Source organism: Schistocerca gregaria, chromosome X (genome assembly GCF_023897955.1).
Source record: "Schistocerca gregaria isolate iqSchGreg1 chromosome X, iqSchGreg1.2, whole genome shotgun sequence".
Taxonomy (NCBI): Eukaryota; Metazoa; Arthropoda; class Insecta; order Orthoptera; family Acrididae; genus Schistocerca; species Schistocerca gregaria.
In genome coordinates this window covers 490,529,051-490,546,521 of record NC_064931.1, presented here as the reverse complement: position 1 = coordinate 490,546,521, position 17,471 = coordinate 490,529,051, and the positions used below count along the sequence as shown (strand labels likewise).

The 17,471-nt window shown below is 42.7% G+C and overlaps 1 protein-coding gene across 1 annotated transcript in view; it reads left to right on the top strand.

Annotated features, from left to right (window-relative positions):
* LOC126299186 (elongation of very long chain fatty acids protein AAEL008004) overlaps positions 1 to 17,471 on the top strand; it is a 227,398-nt gene that overhangs the window by 189,233 nt on the left and 20,694 nt on the right. The window contains exon 5 of the mRNA XM_049990962.1: positions 5,102 to 5,158. Within this exon, the coding sequence (XP_049846919.1) occupies positions 5,102 to 5,158 (57 nt within the window). The remainder of the gene's footprint in view (positions 1 to 5,101; positions 5,159 to 17,471) is intronic.

Sequence of the window (17,471 nt, the reverse complement as noted above, 5' to 3'; positions counted from 1 at the left end):
TGAATTGTCCATGACGCATTTATTACTCAGGTGACGTCCAGTGCCGGCCGGAGTGGCCGAGCGGTTCTAGGCGCTTCAGTCTGGAACCGACCGCTACGGTCGCAGGTTCGAATCCTGCCTCGGGCGTAGATGTGTGTGATGTCCTTAGGTTAGTTAGGTTTAAGTAGTTCTAAGTTGTAGGGGACTGATGACCTAAGATGTTAAGTCCCATAGTGCTCAGAGCCATTTGAACAATTTTTGACGTCCAGTAACTAGTCCACGTTCTGAGTCACTGAGCTCTCCTGACCTATCCTGTTACAGCTTCTCTATTGACAACACAGTACTCCCTGCCTCCTTTTATATTGGCGGGTTCCGCGTTACGTACGAGTGTCCGGATACTTCTGATCAGCTAGTGTAAGTCCATTACCAGCGCTAATTTAATAATCAATTGTAATACATTCTGCGTAAGTTAATCATGGTACCATTTCGTATGTCCCTGAACTACCTACTGTATGCTATATCCACTTTCATGCCTTTAACGCTACCACTATCCTCACATCCATTCTCCGGCTCCCACTGGATTCGTAATCAATTGCGAGCTCATTGTTCGGTAAAGTGAGCCGTTATGTGCGGTTTGCCGCGATACTATTACCAACGCTTGAAATGTTCAGCAATGTTAACGAAGTATATTTCTCGAGTGAGATTCATTAGACAAAATGTAGCTGAGGCAAAGCTGTATTCACGCGCTGCTGATGGTGTTCGGAATTTCCATGCTCAACGGATACATCCAAGCTAAACTAGTCACACATACTAAAAGCTGTTGTGCAGTAATAATTAATGGTTTTCAGGATTTACTAACTTGCCAGTGTATAAAATCCGCTCATTTTATTCATTAAAATTACAGTATTCAAAGTTGTAATGATTTCTGTTGATACGACTACATGTTATATAGGAGAGGTAAGCACGAATCAGATTGGTTTTGCTTTGCGTTTGTAGGAGGGGTGGCCAGGAGGCAGATGGCTAGCAATCAAACGCCATGTGACAATCACTCAGAGTTTTACTGCTTCACGACCACTGTTTGCGTTCAATAATGACAAAGCAGAGGATCAATCACGTAGCAGTTTGAAGTGTGCATAAGTTGGTGGTAGATCAAATTCATTTAAGAAATGTTGCTAGAATATTTACATTCAATTTTGACAAGAGGAGAAATGTAGTAGATCATTATAAGATGAACTTCGCAAGATTATTTTACCTTATGGTCCTGACACCGTACTCAATTATGGCTTCTGACTTTTTAACTACTTACATTTTTATTCCCAGTTTTCTGTTTGTATTTTTCAATGTATTTTTAATGTTTGAAAAATTAACTAAACAAAATCGTGTGTGTAATTGGCTATTTATTTACATTTACAATAAAAATCAAGCATAAATTAATTTGAAAAATTATTCAATTTGAAATAATTTCCGGAGCTGTTTAAGACTTAATACATAGTGATTATACACACACTGACGATAAATTTAAATGTTAATATTAGACAACTTTTTTATACTTGGTAACCGCAAAATACGTTTTAATCCAGGCTTCAATTGGCATGCTTTAGGAGTTTTGTTATCGAAATATATTGTCTGAGACATTCAGAAAGCTCCAGAAAGTGGTTTCGAGTCCTAATTTTTTCCCCTTTTTTCAAAGAGATCTCCCGTTTGGATCGCCTTGTGACCAAGACCTTATCTCCAGAATGAGATTTTCACTCTGCAGCGGAGTGTGCGCTGATATGAAACTTCCTGGCAGATTAAAACTGTGTGCCCGGCCGAGACTCGAACTCGGGACCTATGCCTTTCGCGGGCAAGTGCTCTACCATGAGAGCTCCCGAAGCACGACTCGCGCCCGGTACTCACAGCTTTACTTCTGCCAGTATCCGTCTCCTACCTTCCAAACTTTACAGAAGCTCTCCTGCGGAACTTGCAGAACTAGCACTCCTGAAAGGAAGGATATTGCGGAGACATGGCTTAGCCACAGCCTGGGGGATGTTTCCAGAATGAGATTTTCACTCCGCTGCAGAGTGAAAATCTCATTCTGGAAACATCCCCCAGGCTCTGGCTAAGCCATGTCTCCGCAATATCCTTTCTTTCAGGAGTGCTAGTTCTGCAAGTTTCGCAGGAGAGCTTCTGTAAAGTTTGGAAGGTAGGAGACCGATACTGGCAGAAGTAAAGCTGTGAGTACCGGGCGTGAGTCGTGCTTCGGTAGCTCAGATGGTAGAGCACTTGCCCGCGAAAGGCAAAGGTCCCGAGTTCGAGTCTCGGTCGGGGACACCGTTTTAATCTGCCAGGAAGTTTCAAGACCTTATCTATTTTATCTATTGAGACCCCCCCCCCCGGTTCACCCCAAGTAATCTAGTGCTGATGACGCTCGTGTTCGTGGTAGTATTCTAATTGTAAAACGATAAGCCATAAATGCTACAACTTATCTGTGTTCTATGGAAACCGACTGAGACGAAGAAAACGAAACAGTACAGAGCTGTGTTTAGAATTGTACACGAGGAAAAAGAATATGCATAGGCGAAACAATTTATCTAATGGTTTAAATGCATTGCTATTGTAATTAAAAATGATTGAAAAAAAGAAAACGAAAATTCCACATTTTCACAGTACAGCACAGCATTTTCTTTCTTGCAGTCTGTTTTAACACAAAACCTGTACATTGTCGTTTAAAATAATATTTAGCCTATGTCCTTCCGAATATTTATTAAAGTATCTCGAGATTTTTCTTACAACGCTTCCCCTTCATACATTATATCTATCTTTATACACAATGCATATTAAAGATATATATATATATATATATATATATATAGCTTATTTTCCTGGACGTTTATTAGAGCATCGTGTACTTATTTGAAGTAAATCGGTCAAGAACTTTTCCAGATTTTTGGTAACAACGTTAAAAAAGTAATTGTGTTTATATAGCAGTACAGATTTGATATACGTATTGATAACTCTTGTATATTTAAGAAATATGTTGCCTGTGTCCACCTGAACTGTTGTTACAGTATCAAGGAAAAATATGAAGTAAATCAGACAAGAAATTTTTGATAACAACGCTCTCTTGTTATATGATATACACTGCGGGAAAAAATCAGTACACCGTTTTAGAGATTTCGAATTCATTAAAAATTTATTTTTGTAAAATTGCATATGGAGGAGATGAAATGATACCATTTATAGATCAATAGCACAAGCGGTTCTGTGGTACGAGGTATCAACCCATGCTGAAACACCCATATTAGTATGTTGTGTAGCCCCCAGAGGCGGTAATGAAAGTGCAGACACTGATATCCAGACGATCGTACAGATGGCGAATACTGTCCTGGGATACGTTTTGCCACGCCTGTTCGACCTATTCACGTAGTTACATAAGAGCTGTTGGCTGACGAGTCACTTCTTGTCCCATTATATCCCACACGTCCTCGATTCGAGACAAGTGAGGATATAATGCTGGTCAGGTAAATTACAGCCCATCTTGCAGAGCACGCTGAGTCTGACGAGCTGTGTGTGGGTAAACACTATCGTGTCGGAACAACACCTCACCTATCGTCTTGCAATAACTGCAAAACAACGGCTCTAACAACCTTCTGCACGTAACGAGCGCCGGTTAGCGTCCCTCAAGAAACACCAAAAGTGAGAGAGAGTTGTAGCTTATCGCAGCCCAGACCATTAGGCCTGGAGAGCGGCTAGTGTGTCTTGGATGAATGCACTCAACAAGACAGCGCTCACGATATATACGTCATATGCTCAAACGACCACCATTTGCTTGCAGGCAGACTCGGCTTTTATCGCTGAAGACCGGCGCGGCATTCCATGTCCCAAGTGATCCTCTGACGGAGCCAGTCGACCTGTGCGCATGGAACCTGTCACGTGAGTGGAAGACGGACTAGAAGTGTGGGTGCCCGCAATCCCACTGCTAATAAGCGGTTTGCAACAGTTCGCGTTGACACGTCTGTGCTCACAAGTATTTTAAACTGTTCTGTGGTAGCTGTACGATCTGCCACGCTCCCCTTACAACACGACAATCCTGGCGGGCGTCTGTGTTACGTGGACGTACATAACCTCGTCTACGAGTGTAAGAATGTCCGCGTGACCACTGACACCAGCATCTTTGCACAACTGACGCAGCGCGTCCTAATTGTGCAGCAGTTCTTCCAAAGGACCTTCCCACTACTCGGAAGGCTACAATTTGAAACTTTTCATACTCGCTCAACTGGCTGTAGGATGCCCGAGTGCCTCTCCACGGCATGGTTGCCTGCTTGATTCGCTACTTGACATTATTCGCGCCTTCATCCCAAACTGCTCACTGCAGTTGCAACCCTGCAGCCTTTTTTCGTAACTCCTTATACTTCTAGAAATTTTTTACACGTGCATGATAATCAAGCAGCAGACAAACAGTTGCGTATTCATCTTTCTTACAAGCTTGGTTCAAATGGCTCTGAGCACTATGGAACTCAACTGCTGTCATAAGTCCCCTAGAACTTAGAACTACTTAAACCTAACTAACCTAAGGACATAACACACATCCATGCCCGAGGCAGGATTCGAACCTGCGACCGTAACAGTCGCGCGGCTCCGGACTGAAGCGCCTAGAACCGCTAGACCACCGCGGCCGGCTACAAGCTTGGTTATTACCCTACTGTGTGGATGAGGAACAAAAGGAAATGAATGAATTCACATTTAAATCATCTATTCATAACTGATTTGTTTTAAAATTTAAAGGAGAGTTTCCATTCAAAAATTTTATATTTTATGATATGAAATTTTTATCCTAATAAAAAACTTGGCTGAAGTGTAGTTACCTCCCTACCCTCCCCGCACCTGCGTATTTTTCTTTTTATTTTACTTTTGAAATGCCAATAAATATTGTTAAAGAGCTCTATACTTACGTGTATCCAAAATCTTCAGTACTGTTCAGCTTCTGCAGCTATAGCATTGATATATACACAAAAATAATGAATCCTCAAAATCAACAAAATTCTAACATATCAGATGTGTAAGTTGACAGTCTTCTTTACTATCATCTCTATTATTACGTATATTTTGTGCACATAATTAGTACTTGTTTTCTCTGTTACAGGTTGCACGTGGTGTTTACATTTATTTCCTGGCAAAACTGACAGAACTCCTTGATACAGTAAGTGTCACTCGCATAGACCACACAAATTACTTCACGTAAAAGTGATTTGTGCATATGAAGAGTTTTGATCTGAAGAAAACATTGACTCACATTATACTCAGCTACTTCTAAGGTTTTAAACATCGCATGATTCAGAAAAATTTTTAATGTATTACGACAACAGACATACTCGAGCACATTATGACATGACCTACGAGAAGAACGCGTCAAGTGCCATAACCCGATCTCCAAGAAACTTCACTCAATTGAAGAGAAGAACTCATAATAAGCGAACACTAGTCTCGTCTTATCCGTAGGTACACCACAGTTTCTGAGAAAACAGCGGTCAAAATTATCGATGTACTGTGTATGCCTTTTAGCAAATATGTCGCAAAATTATTGTTATTCCGTGAAATCTTCAGCAATGTTAACGACGTTTATTTCTCAAGTGAGATTAATTCAACAAAATGTCGCTATGGCAAACCTGCCTTTGCGCGATTCTCGTGGTGTTCGAAATTTCTATGTTTCGAATGTTTCTAAGATATATATCATCCAAGAGAATACACTGAATCTCCCTTAAGAATAAAATGTAAGAATTAATATAAGAATGAATTATAAGAATTTCAGCTTTTAAGATGATTGTAACCCTGAAAGTACCATGCACAAACATATAATATAAACTAAATGGATGACTCTTATAGTCAACCCAAGTTTTCATTATACAATTAATAAAACGCCCTTGTATCCCCTAGCTTGATAAGAAACATTCGTATAGTAGTCTTCTGTAGACATGGTTAGGTACATGAAAAAAATAAAATAAAATAATATCGGATTTCGAATACAGAGTGCAAAAGTGAGAGGCTACGACGCTAACCACTGTCACGTTTTGTTGCGTTTTTCATCTCTTAGGTAATTTTTTCGTCGCTCTTCCGACTTCATTAAGCAATAAAGATAAACGGCGAACTAAATTTAAGCACGTATTAATCTTGATTGAATAAAATGTATTTCTTCTCACCTGAAAAAATCCTTTGTTCTGGACGTTATTGAGAAAAGTAACTGCATCTGCATTAAAAGAAATTTTTCTTCTAATTAAAAAAGACAGTCTTCTGTTGCTGTAGGTTCATAAACCATTGAAGGTCAATCTATGCTATTCACACACCTGTACACGTCTATCACTTACATGAAACAGCTACAGCGTTGTAAGGGACTCTTCTCTAGAGTAGGCTGTCACATTGTGTCGATTACCTATTAACTGGAGTAATGAAGAGCACTTGTGGGAATCGTCTGATCATGGTATGCAGCATGTTGCCAGATGTTTTCCGAAGGCTGCCATCCTGCGGAATCTAAAAATATTCTCCTGCAGTGTAGTACAAATCTTCGGAGAACGTAGCATCTGGGCTTTATGTCCGATCATCCATAGTGCCGCATTTTGTTTAGTAATTGGGTATTGATTGCGGTCAGTCCGCATCAGTTCACGAGCGTTCAGATAGCGTGTGTTCGTCGTTTCAATAACGGCTTGTCGTTGGCTGAGAAAGCTCCGTTTGTCCTGTGCTGCTCAGCAAACAAATTTATGCGCGATTGGGTCAATGTTTCCGGATTTGTGGCAGGTGTCTGTTGCACTGAGGTGGATTCGGTGCAGTTTGTCGGTTTTGGGGATTTTGTGACTGACAGATACCACCGTGAGCGAATCCGTGCAGGCAGGAATGGCTGGTGAATATTTCTCCACAGTACGGTCCAGTCCCGCCAATGGATCCGTTTCTTCAATGGCGTTCCCACGTGCGGTCCTTGTCATGATCTGTATTTTGTCTTGTTAAGGAACTGTGAGGTGTTTGGGATACTGGCGCACATTAACTAAACTCAAGAAAATATTTCTGAATATGTTGGTATTCCGGAGGAATCAACAGGAGCTGTATCGATGGCGCTAGGCTCGTTGCAAAGAAAGCATGCGCCCTGACGATGCATTTCTTTTCCCATTCGGGTGATCAGGAAAGTGGCACATTTTTATCGGACGCTGATGAACCCAAAGCGGCCCCGTGAGGGAGGCAGGATGAGTGCCACGAACTGTACTTTATAGATTTGCCAAGCAGTAAAAACCAGCTGAATGCCGGCTGAATTCTCGCTGCCAAAGACTCACAGACTAGCAGTACTTCGGCCATGTAGTACATTTCGCTTGCGACGGATACATGATTTGTTTCGTCTTATGCAGGAGGTTCGGGTGTCTATCTGAGTTCGAAGTCAGCGTGGCTTTGATGCGGTTCAGGAGGTCGGCCCAGTTCTTAGTTATCATGCAGCCAGGTGTGGCCTCCTAGTAGATGCCCAGAGAACGGCGCAAGGTCTGTTGCTCGGCCCACGTTACTTCAGGAATTTCAAATGTTCAAACGTGTGTAAACGTGGGCAAAACTGCTGTAGTCATCGGTCACAAGACTTACACACTCCTTAAACTACACTACTGGTCATTAAAATTGCTACACCAAGAAGAAATGCAGATGATAAACGGGTATTCATTGGACAAATATATATATATATTAGAAATGAAATGTGATTACATTTTCACGCAATTTGGGTGCATAGATCCTGATTAATCAGTACCCAGAAAAACCACCTCTGGCCATAATAACGGCCTTGATACGCCTGGGCATTGCGTCAAACAGAGCTTGGATGGCGTGTACAGGTACAGCTGCCCATGCAACTTCAACACGATACCACAGTTCATCAAGAGCAGTAACTAGCGTATTGTGACGAGTCAGTTGCTCGGCCACCACTGACCAGACGTTTTCAGTAGGCGTGAGATCTGGAGAATGTGCTGGCCATGGCAGCAGTCGAACATTTTCTGTATCCAGAAAGGCCCGTACAGGACCTGCAACATGCCGTCGTGCATTATCCTGCTGAAATGTAGGGTTTCGCAGGGATCGAAAGGAGGGTAGAACCACGGGTCGTAACACATCTGAAATGCAACGTCCACTGTTCAAAGTGCCGTCAATGCGAACAAGAGGCGACCGAGACGTGTAACCAATGGCACCCCATACCATCACGCCGGGTGATGGCGATGACGAATACACGCTTCCAATGTGCGTTCACCACGATGTTGCCAAACACGGATGCGACCACCATGATGCTGTAAACAGAACCTGGATTCATCCTAAGAAAATGACGTTATGCCATTCGTGCACCCAGGTTCGTCGTTGAATACACCATCGCAGGCGCTCCTGTCTGTGATGCAGCTTCAGGGGTAACCGCAGCCATGGTCTCCGAGCTGATAGTCCATGCTGCTGCAAACGTCGTCGAACTGTTCGTGCACATGGTTGTTGTCTTGCAAACATCCCAATCTGTTGACTCAGGATCCGTTACAGCCATGAGGATAAGATGCCTGTCATCTCGAGTGCTAGTGATACGAGGCCGTTGGGATCCAGCACGGCGTTCCGTATTACCCTCCTGAACCCACCGATTCCATATTCTGCTAACAGTCATTGGATCTCGACCAACGCGAGCAGTAATGTCGCGATACGATCAACCGGAATCGCGATAGGCTACAATCCGACCTTTATCAAAGTCGTAAACATGATGTTACGCATTTCTCCTCCTTACACGAGGCATCACAACAACGTTTCACCAGGCTGTTTGTTTATGAGAAATCGGTTGGAAACTTTCCTCATGTCAGCACATTGTAGGTGTCGCCACAGGCGCTAACCTTGTGTGGATGCTCTGAAAAGCTAATCATGTCACAGCATCTTCTTCCTGTCGGTTAAATTTCGCGTCTGTAGCACGTCATCTTCGTGGTGTAGCAATTTTAATGGCCAGTAGTGTAACTTATGCTAAGAACAAAACACACACCCTTGCCCGAGGGAGGACTCGAACCCCCGGCGGTAAGGGCAGCGCAGTCCGTTACATGGCGCCTCAAACCACGCGGCTCAGGAATTTCGTCAAAGCCGACACTGAGGGGAAATATGGTCGTCTTCCTGCTGTTGATCTGAGCGCCAGACCTTCATGTAGATGTTCAATACGCCTTCCAGGGAGGCCATAGTTTGTTGGGAAGACTCAACAGATACGTCGTCTGTGTATTCTGTTTGCAATGAGACGTAGTAGGGATTCAGTGCCTATGACATACAGAGCATCGACAGTGGGCATCCTTGGCGGACAGATCGACCAATGCAGAGAGATTTTGTGAGGTGACCATTGATTAAAATCCGAGAGGAAGCATTTAACGACATACTGTGGAGGACTATTGTAATACGATTGCCATATCCCATCGTCTTTAGTGTTTCAATTAAACACTCTTGACTCACAGGATCAAATGCTTTCGAAAAGTCTAAAAATATAACTGCTCCATTAGTTCTAGCTGCTGCAGCGGAACATATCACGTCCCGTAATCCATATGCTGCAGTAAGAATGCTTCTACGGGGGATGGCACAATGTTAGTAGCTGTCTTAAGTTTGCTCCCAGAGTGATTCCATGCGAATCTTGGTCGCGTGTGTAATGATTTTGAAATCTGCATTAAGTAATGTGACTGGCCGCAAGCTTTCCGACCAGATTTCGGGAGAAGAACTACGAGGGTTATGCAGAAATATAATGCACCGCAGTTTCTCTTCGACAATTCCTTATTGAACATAATGGAAATTACACACACGAAAGACTGGTGTTTTATATACACACCCAATTTTCCACGTAATCTCCTCCCGTTCTATGGCCTTCCTCTGACGCAAAACAAGGGCGTTTACGCCCTGTCAGTACCAATCCTTGTCCTTGTGGCGGAGCCAGTGCTCCACTGTGTGAATCACCTCCTCATCGTCCTCAAAATGTCTTCCACGAATGGCATCCTTTAATGGCCCAAACAAGTGGAAGTGCGAGGGGGCTAGGTCAGATGTGTCAGGTGTGACAGCCGTGGATGGTCTCCATGACCGCTGCAAATCATGAAGCTCCGCCGAGCCGCCTTCCGATGACCTCACCCTATGTGCGCAGCAACTAACTGTAGTTCTATCGACAGCAGATGCTCCACAGACTTGGCACAAACTTTTGTGAATATTCCCCACAGTTTCTCTCTCTTCGGTGAGAAATTCAATGACGGCACGTTGCTTGTCACGTGCATCCCTACAAACGCCATTTTGAAACCGTCCTGCAGCTACGCTATCTGTCGGAAGTGACTGAAACTTAGCGCGCTCGCTCAGGAGACGTCAAGTAACACATACGTAACGTTTCGCATTCGTAGCATTGCTTTCGGCAGGGGGATAAAAATGTGGTGCATTACATTTTGGGCAACCCTCGTACTATCGCTTCTTTCAGAGTGTCAGGTACTGTTATGGCTCGTAACACGCCGTTAACAACAGCTTGAAGAGACTCTTTGAGCAAGTCCCAACAGCATTTGTAGAATTCTGCTACGTGGCCATCAGGCCCTGGCGACTTTTGCTTGGCAGCGTGGAAGACTGCTTCCTCAATTTGATCGTGAATGGGGCTTCCAGTGTGACGCTATCCGCATATCGGAACTATTCTTGGATGGCGTTTATCACTACATGACAGGCCTGATGATCGATATTTTGTCTCTCATATAGGGTACTATAATATGTGTAGACATAGTCCGCAATCCCCCGCTGGGTATCTACTCGCTCGCCAGAGTCATTCACAATTTGAGTAATTAGCTTTCCGTTGACGTGCGAGACAAAATATGGAACCCAGTCTCCGGCGGCTACATCTTTTGGTCGGCAGTGAGCAAAGACCCCAGAAAACTGCATTCGCCGTATGTTAGTGATTTTTACTTTAAAATACTTGAGTTTTGCTACATCTATGAGATTAGTTCCTTGTAAAGGTCCCTGATACATAGACAGTAAAACTCTATCCTCGATTCTTGCCATAATCGTTTCCGTCGAGCGTACTGTTTCGCTATTGACCGAAGCATAGGCTTTGCTTAGCGAATCCACCATGTCAGAGCGTAGGGATCGATGTGTCTTTATAGAAAAAATTGATCACAAATGAGTCTTATCTCATTTTTGAGCTCGAGGTCCTGCAGGGGGCTAGTACTCAGCTTCCAATAGCCGAAACCACAAGAGGCCCGTTGTCGTTGAAGACTGACGAAACAGAAATAGGCACAGTGGTCAGAAAACTGACTGGCGCTGTGTCATCGCTTGTGTCATGCGGTTGCACAGTGGGAGAGATATATGCTATCCAGCCTGCTTGCTGCACAGTGGGACAGAGAGGTAAATGCGATGCGGGCATAGAGGTTTAATCTCTGTCTTCCGTTGACGGTACATGAGATGCCTCGACCATTAAGAAGACGCTGTACATTAGTGAAAGGAATGATGTCGCATCTGATATTTGCGGGTGGACTTTCTTTCCATGGTTGCAGAGCCAGCAGTGGCACCAGCTGTAGATTCGGACGCGGGTGCAACACCCCTAATGGACGCGACCGTTTTTCAGTAAAATAGGCTTTAGTTGTTCAGCTGTCTTCTGCGCCCCGGGATACGCGACAACGGTTTTTTTTTCGGATGACAGATGTAAGATGTCTCCCTTCCCTTTGCTACTGTAGACCTCGTTACGTCGCTGTTTGGGTTCCATTTCGTCGTCGGACCACTGGGTAGAGATCACAGAGGTAAAGACGGCACCGTCATTACTTTCCAGCCGGAATTACACTGCTTGTTTCGACGGGAATATCGACTCCTGGATGAGTGGCAGATGTAACCTTTTTGGCATAGAGGGTGTCTACAGTAGGGCATGAGATGTCAACCATGCCTTCCACGTCTGCTCTGTCATTATAGCTCCCTCCGATTCACGAGTGTGGTCCTCGGTAAGGGGCAGTGCGCCTCGGGTTGCTGAACGACAGCAGTGGGTTTCGCGTCAGCAGTTGTGCCGGCAGTGTCAGCCAAAACATTGCGCGAGAGCGTGGCAGCCTGGCTGTTTATCTGTTGCGGCAGCGGTTGGCTCGCTTCGCCGGAATATTGCGCCGGCCTACACTTCCTGTAGTTGATTGCAAGTGCTCAGTCGACCTGAAACAAGAACACCTGGTGGGAGGGGGGGGGGGGGGGGGGGGGCTGTCCACTGTACGATATGAGATATGAATGTCCCTATGCCACCAACGGACAGATACGACGGTATATGCTTCTTGTGGTCAATACAAACATTCCTAACACCGCTTTCAACTTGGGAAGTGAAAGCAGACGACAACTTTTCACTATACTTTGCTCACCGTAAGAATAAAAGCGATATGATTGGTCAACAGCCGTAGCACACACACGATGGTGTCGTTACGCTTTTGGAAATAGATCAAACATGTGTATTAGATATCTTGTTACTTTGTCACTGTAAATGAAATTTTAAGGTATTCTAATGTAGTAACAGCCATTAACGTTTTCCTTCACCATTCATTAGCTATGTAGTTTTCATTTAAAAAATCGTGTAAGGTCGCAGTCTCGGTAAACGCTGGCTGTGCTCTGATTGTCGCGCTGTTAATACGTGCTGTGAAAATGGCTGACATTGCTTTCCGTGCGGGACACTGTTAAAAGACGGCGAGAAATAAGTTTTCCACAAGATCAGACAGACAATCGGCTTTGAAGTTTTTCTAGAACTGTTTTTTCTAAATATAAAGAACTTCGGATATACACCGGCACGGGCTCAGCGTGTTCGGTCAGAAAGCTACCTCTCGTCCGTATTAAAAGAGTGAGTAACTGTATCAACGATGAACTTGAACGGGTGTCAGACGACGTCCGCCTCGAACAAATGCAACGACCAATAACGAACAAAATGAGATTTCGAAAAAAGAAAGAAGATCGGTAGCGTTGGAGATTGCTAGTGGGTAATAAGTAGGTCACTGGTTCCAGTTTCGCTGCATCCGGCTTTTGTTATGTTCAGTTCGTATACGTACATGATATGAAATTCATTAAAAATATGATAATTAACACATACGTAATCATCACGTTTTATGAACAATGCACGTTTTCTTGTTTCTCATTACATACAGCACGCAGAATTCCAGTTTTCACTGCAAATATGAACTCTCAATTATCGATATTTTGTAAAAGATTGTTAATAGATACTGCTTAAGTTAAAGAAACATTACACAATTAAATTTTTGGAATAAAAACGAAAATCAAATGCTCTTTAATTTGGGCTATGTACATTGTTTTATACTATAGTTGTGGTCGCACATGAGCCAGAGTGATATGCGTCGTAGAAACATGGAAGACATTACTTTTCACGGCATCGAGCACACCATAAAAATGCTGCATTTTTGCAGTTGCTTCCGTATCATTGCAGTATGAGGGCAACAGAATTGATCTGGAGCCAAGTTAAGTGACAAATCGCGAGAAATAACAAGATATTTAAGCCTGCAGACGTACTGGAACGAATGCACTAGGCTTTGCCACACGTCACTGGCAGCATGTCGCAAAAGAAGGGGAGAAAACGTGGCGCTTGGGTGGCTTCGTTGACTCAGTTGTTGATCGCCTCGGTATGAACGTAGCAGATGATAGTTCCAGAACTGAAATGTAATCCTCAGATTCGGATATAGGAGTCCTGAGGTTACCAGACGACTAACAGTACATAGTACCTCCAGTTCGTCCAATATTTTACTATAAGGTGAAATCCCCACAGTAAGCTGTTATGTCGCACATAGTTTACTCAGAAACACTACCCTGTGCTTGAGTTAGGAATTTTCATCACACTTGTTTTAATTACAGTACTATGTTAGCTGAGAACGACAGCGTGTTAGGTTTTCCGTCTGGTTTCCTAAGAAGCGTATTGCCCGAGTTTTGTCGTGCATTATTTCATTCTCTTTGAAAATTAAATTACATTTACAGGTATATTGTTTCATTCCTAGTCTCTATTTACGCCTTAACTGCAACTGTTCACGCGCACATCAACTTAACAATGGTACGGGGCAACAGCTTTACCATTTAAATTGGACAGCACTGGCCAGCCAAGAGGTCCTGCTAACCTGCAGTGATGTGAACAGTAGCCACTTACTCCCAAAAGTAAACACAAAAGAATCATCAGCTGTAGCAGCCAGACAAGGGCAGTCACTGAGACAAAGAATGCTGGTAGCATCAGTAGAAGCATTCAGTCAGGGAAGGTGCCAGAGACCTAAGAGTCCTGGTGCATTAAGTGAGGATTTTTTATAGCATCGAGCAAGCAAAGGAAGACGTCAGAAAATCTGCAAGTAAAAATACTCGTCTCAGTTGCCAGAGTAAATATATTGCCAAAAATTTAAATTCTGCACAAAGAGATGAGTCACTTGTAGTGGCCAACATGAAAAAAGATCAATACAGTCTAACTGAAGCATGGGGAGCTAGTGAAATGCTTACTGCATCACAAAAAGGGGCCTCATTAAAATTAAAAACAACAGTTACAATACTTCATAAAAAAGTTAGTTCCGACACTTAAAAATTTGCATAATAAAGACTTTTAAACAATATTCTTGAATTAAAAACCTCTCATTACACTATTGTGTAATATACAGTATTTATGTGATCTTAAGTGTACCCTGCGTCACATATAGCGGAAGAAAGTGTTGTGGTTGGCAGGAGAGCCAACCGTGATAGTAAAGGAGACCGAAATGCACGCGTTTTAGCTCACGCAGGCTAGCGTGAGGTCTGGAACATGACAAGGGAATTAGAATTGAGAAAAATAAACGTAGCTGGTGGAATACTTAACTTTAATCCATTAATGACGAACGTCGCTCTTGACATTACATGATTTCACAATGTCAATAGTACGGATACTGGCGCCTTGCTAGGTCGTAGCAAATAACGTAGCTGATGGCTATGCTAACTATCGTCTCGGCAAATGAGAGCGTAGAAGTCAGTGAACTATCGCTAGCAAAGTCGGCTGTACAACTGGGGCGACTGCTAGGAAGTCTATCTAGACCTGCCGTGTGGCGGCGCTCGGTCTCCAATCACTGATAGTGGCGACACGCGGGTCCGACGTATAATAGCGGACCGCGGCCGATTTAAAGGCTACCACCTAGCAAGTGTGGTGTCTGGCGGTGACACCACAGAAAGGAATGTTGAAACGGTGAAACATTGTACTTGGCGACTTGATTTGCTCCACAAATACTTAACGTGAAAATCCGGTGAATATAATTAAATTAGTGAAAAGAACTGATAAATAATATCAACAAATCGGTGTGTTAGAAAGTGTATTTTTTGTATGTAATGAAACAAAAAATTACAATCAAGAGATTGTGTGTGCAGCAACCACATCGTATTGTGATCGAACAAAAAAAGGGACAGAAATAATAATCTTGACAAGTGCTATTGCAGCAACAACTCGCAAAAGGTGTGATACGTATAAAATGCAAAGTGGGACACCATTGCAGTTGTGTTGACGCTAGTCGAACTAACAAATATGGTTCTGGCTACATTTTTATGGAAAATAATTCAGCCTGAACTCTGACTAAAACGAACTTTTTCCATAGTTAGGCCTACTCAATGAGATAAAGAGCGTAAAAGACAATTATGACACGATGGAGAAGGAAAACTAAAATCTAAACGAAGAAGTCGAAAGATTAAAAGAATTCGCCCTCACCATACCTGAGAAAACGGCAGGAACATCCGAATTGAGCCTTGGTAAACTTGAAGCCTACAGAGAAGACAGATTGTAAAGATCCCGACTATTGATAGATTCCAAATAGATAAATGAAAATTCAGATAAAAAAGTACTTCTACAGACTGATAGTAGTGTGGACCAGTAACATATAAAGAAAATTATAGCAAGATGAAAGTTGGCCAAAACATCGTGAAATCAAAAAGAAGTGAAAAATTTCCTACAAAATAGTTGTGACAACAATATATGCAGACAGCCATGGCAGAAAAGTTGGCGAAACTTGAATGTATAAGCAAAACGTTAAAGCTACGAGTTATGTAAAACCAGGAGCCCCCTGGGCGAAGTAGTAAAGAACTGCTCCTTCAATGATCCAAGAACTCTGTGCATTTTGTTAATGGCAGGATCAAATGACACCTACCGAAATTTACTCAAATGAAGCCACTCATACATGAGACACTGTGCGGTCTACATAAACATCAAGTAGTTGTTATGGGCATTCCTAAAAGATGAAGAAATAAAGAAAGCAAATAATATACACAGAAAAATTGGCCAGGGCTCCCTTGCAATAGATGATACGGACAGAGAACATTATACAACACGTTGCATGCACGTAAATGGAAACGGCAAAATTTTCAAGAGTCAAAAAATTGCGCGTTTAATAAACAGTGGTCATTCTGTGTCTCAGTATACCTAGACATTATATCAAACTACCGAAAAGACTCTAGAATGCAAGAAGCTGAACTACAACCCATAGTCGAATGGCCGCAACTCCGTACAGAAGAGCGAGCAGATTACTCACAGGTCCCAAAAGTAAACACAAAAGAATCATCAGCTGTAGCAGCCAGGCAAGGGCAGTCACTGAGACAATGAATGCTGGTAGCATCAGTAGAAGCATTCAGTCAGGGAAGGTGCCAGAGACCTAAGAGTCCTGGTGCATTAAGAGAGGATTTTTTGTAGCATCGAGCAAGCAAAGGAAGACGTCAGAAAATCTGCAAGTAAAAATACTCGTGTCAGTTGCCAGAGTAAATATATTGCCAAAAATTTAAATTCTGCACAAAGAGATGAGTCAGTTGTAGCAGCCAACATGGAAAAAGATCAATACAGTCTAACTGAAGCATGGGGAGCTAGTGAAATGCTTACTGCATCACAAAAAGGGGCCTCATTAAAATTAAAACCAACAGTTACAATACTTCACCAGAATGTACAGTACACACTGGATGACTTATAGGTAATTAGCAGGAATATAAACCAAACATTCTAGTAGATACTGAACATGGGCTAAAAGAAAATCTGACTGAGATCCACAACCTGAAAAATTATGCAGATTAACCAGTTTTTGCAGAACATTGTGGAAGGTGGTGGTGTTGCCATTTTCTCTAGCTACAAATCTACTAAAGTCATACCAAACACCACAAAACATACTAGAGAAATTAACTTTAAAGCTACTGCAGTGGAAATAAGAATTACAGGAAAGTCATGCTGTGTTTTAGGTCTGTACCGATCACCAAATGGCGAAATAAAAAACATTCTTTGTACAACTAGAAGGCACAATCCAAGAACCTTAAAAAATATGCTGGTTTAATAATCAATGGGGATTTGAACATACCAGCCAAAATACAGAAAACTCTAAGACACTAATGGACTTACAGCATACTCCAAACCTAAGAATGAGCTTTGATAAGCTCATCAGAGTAACTTACTTAAGTGAAACTACTATGGGTCATAAAATAACAAATATCCAGGTAATAAACTGCACACTAGCAGGCCATTTTGCCAGCATGATAGACATTAACATAAAGAAGTGGAC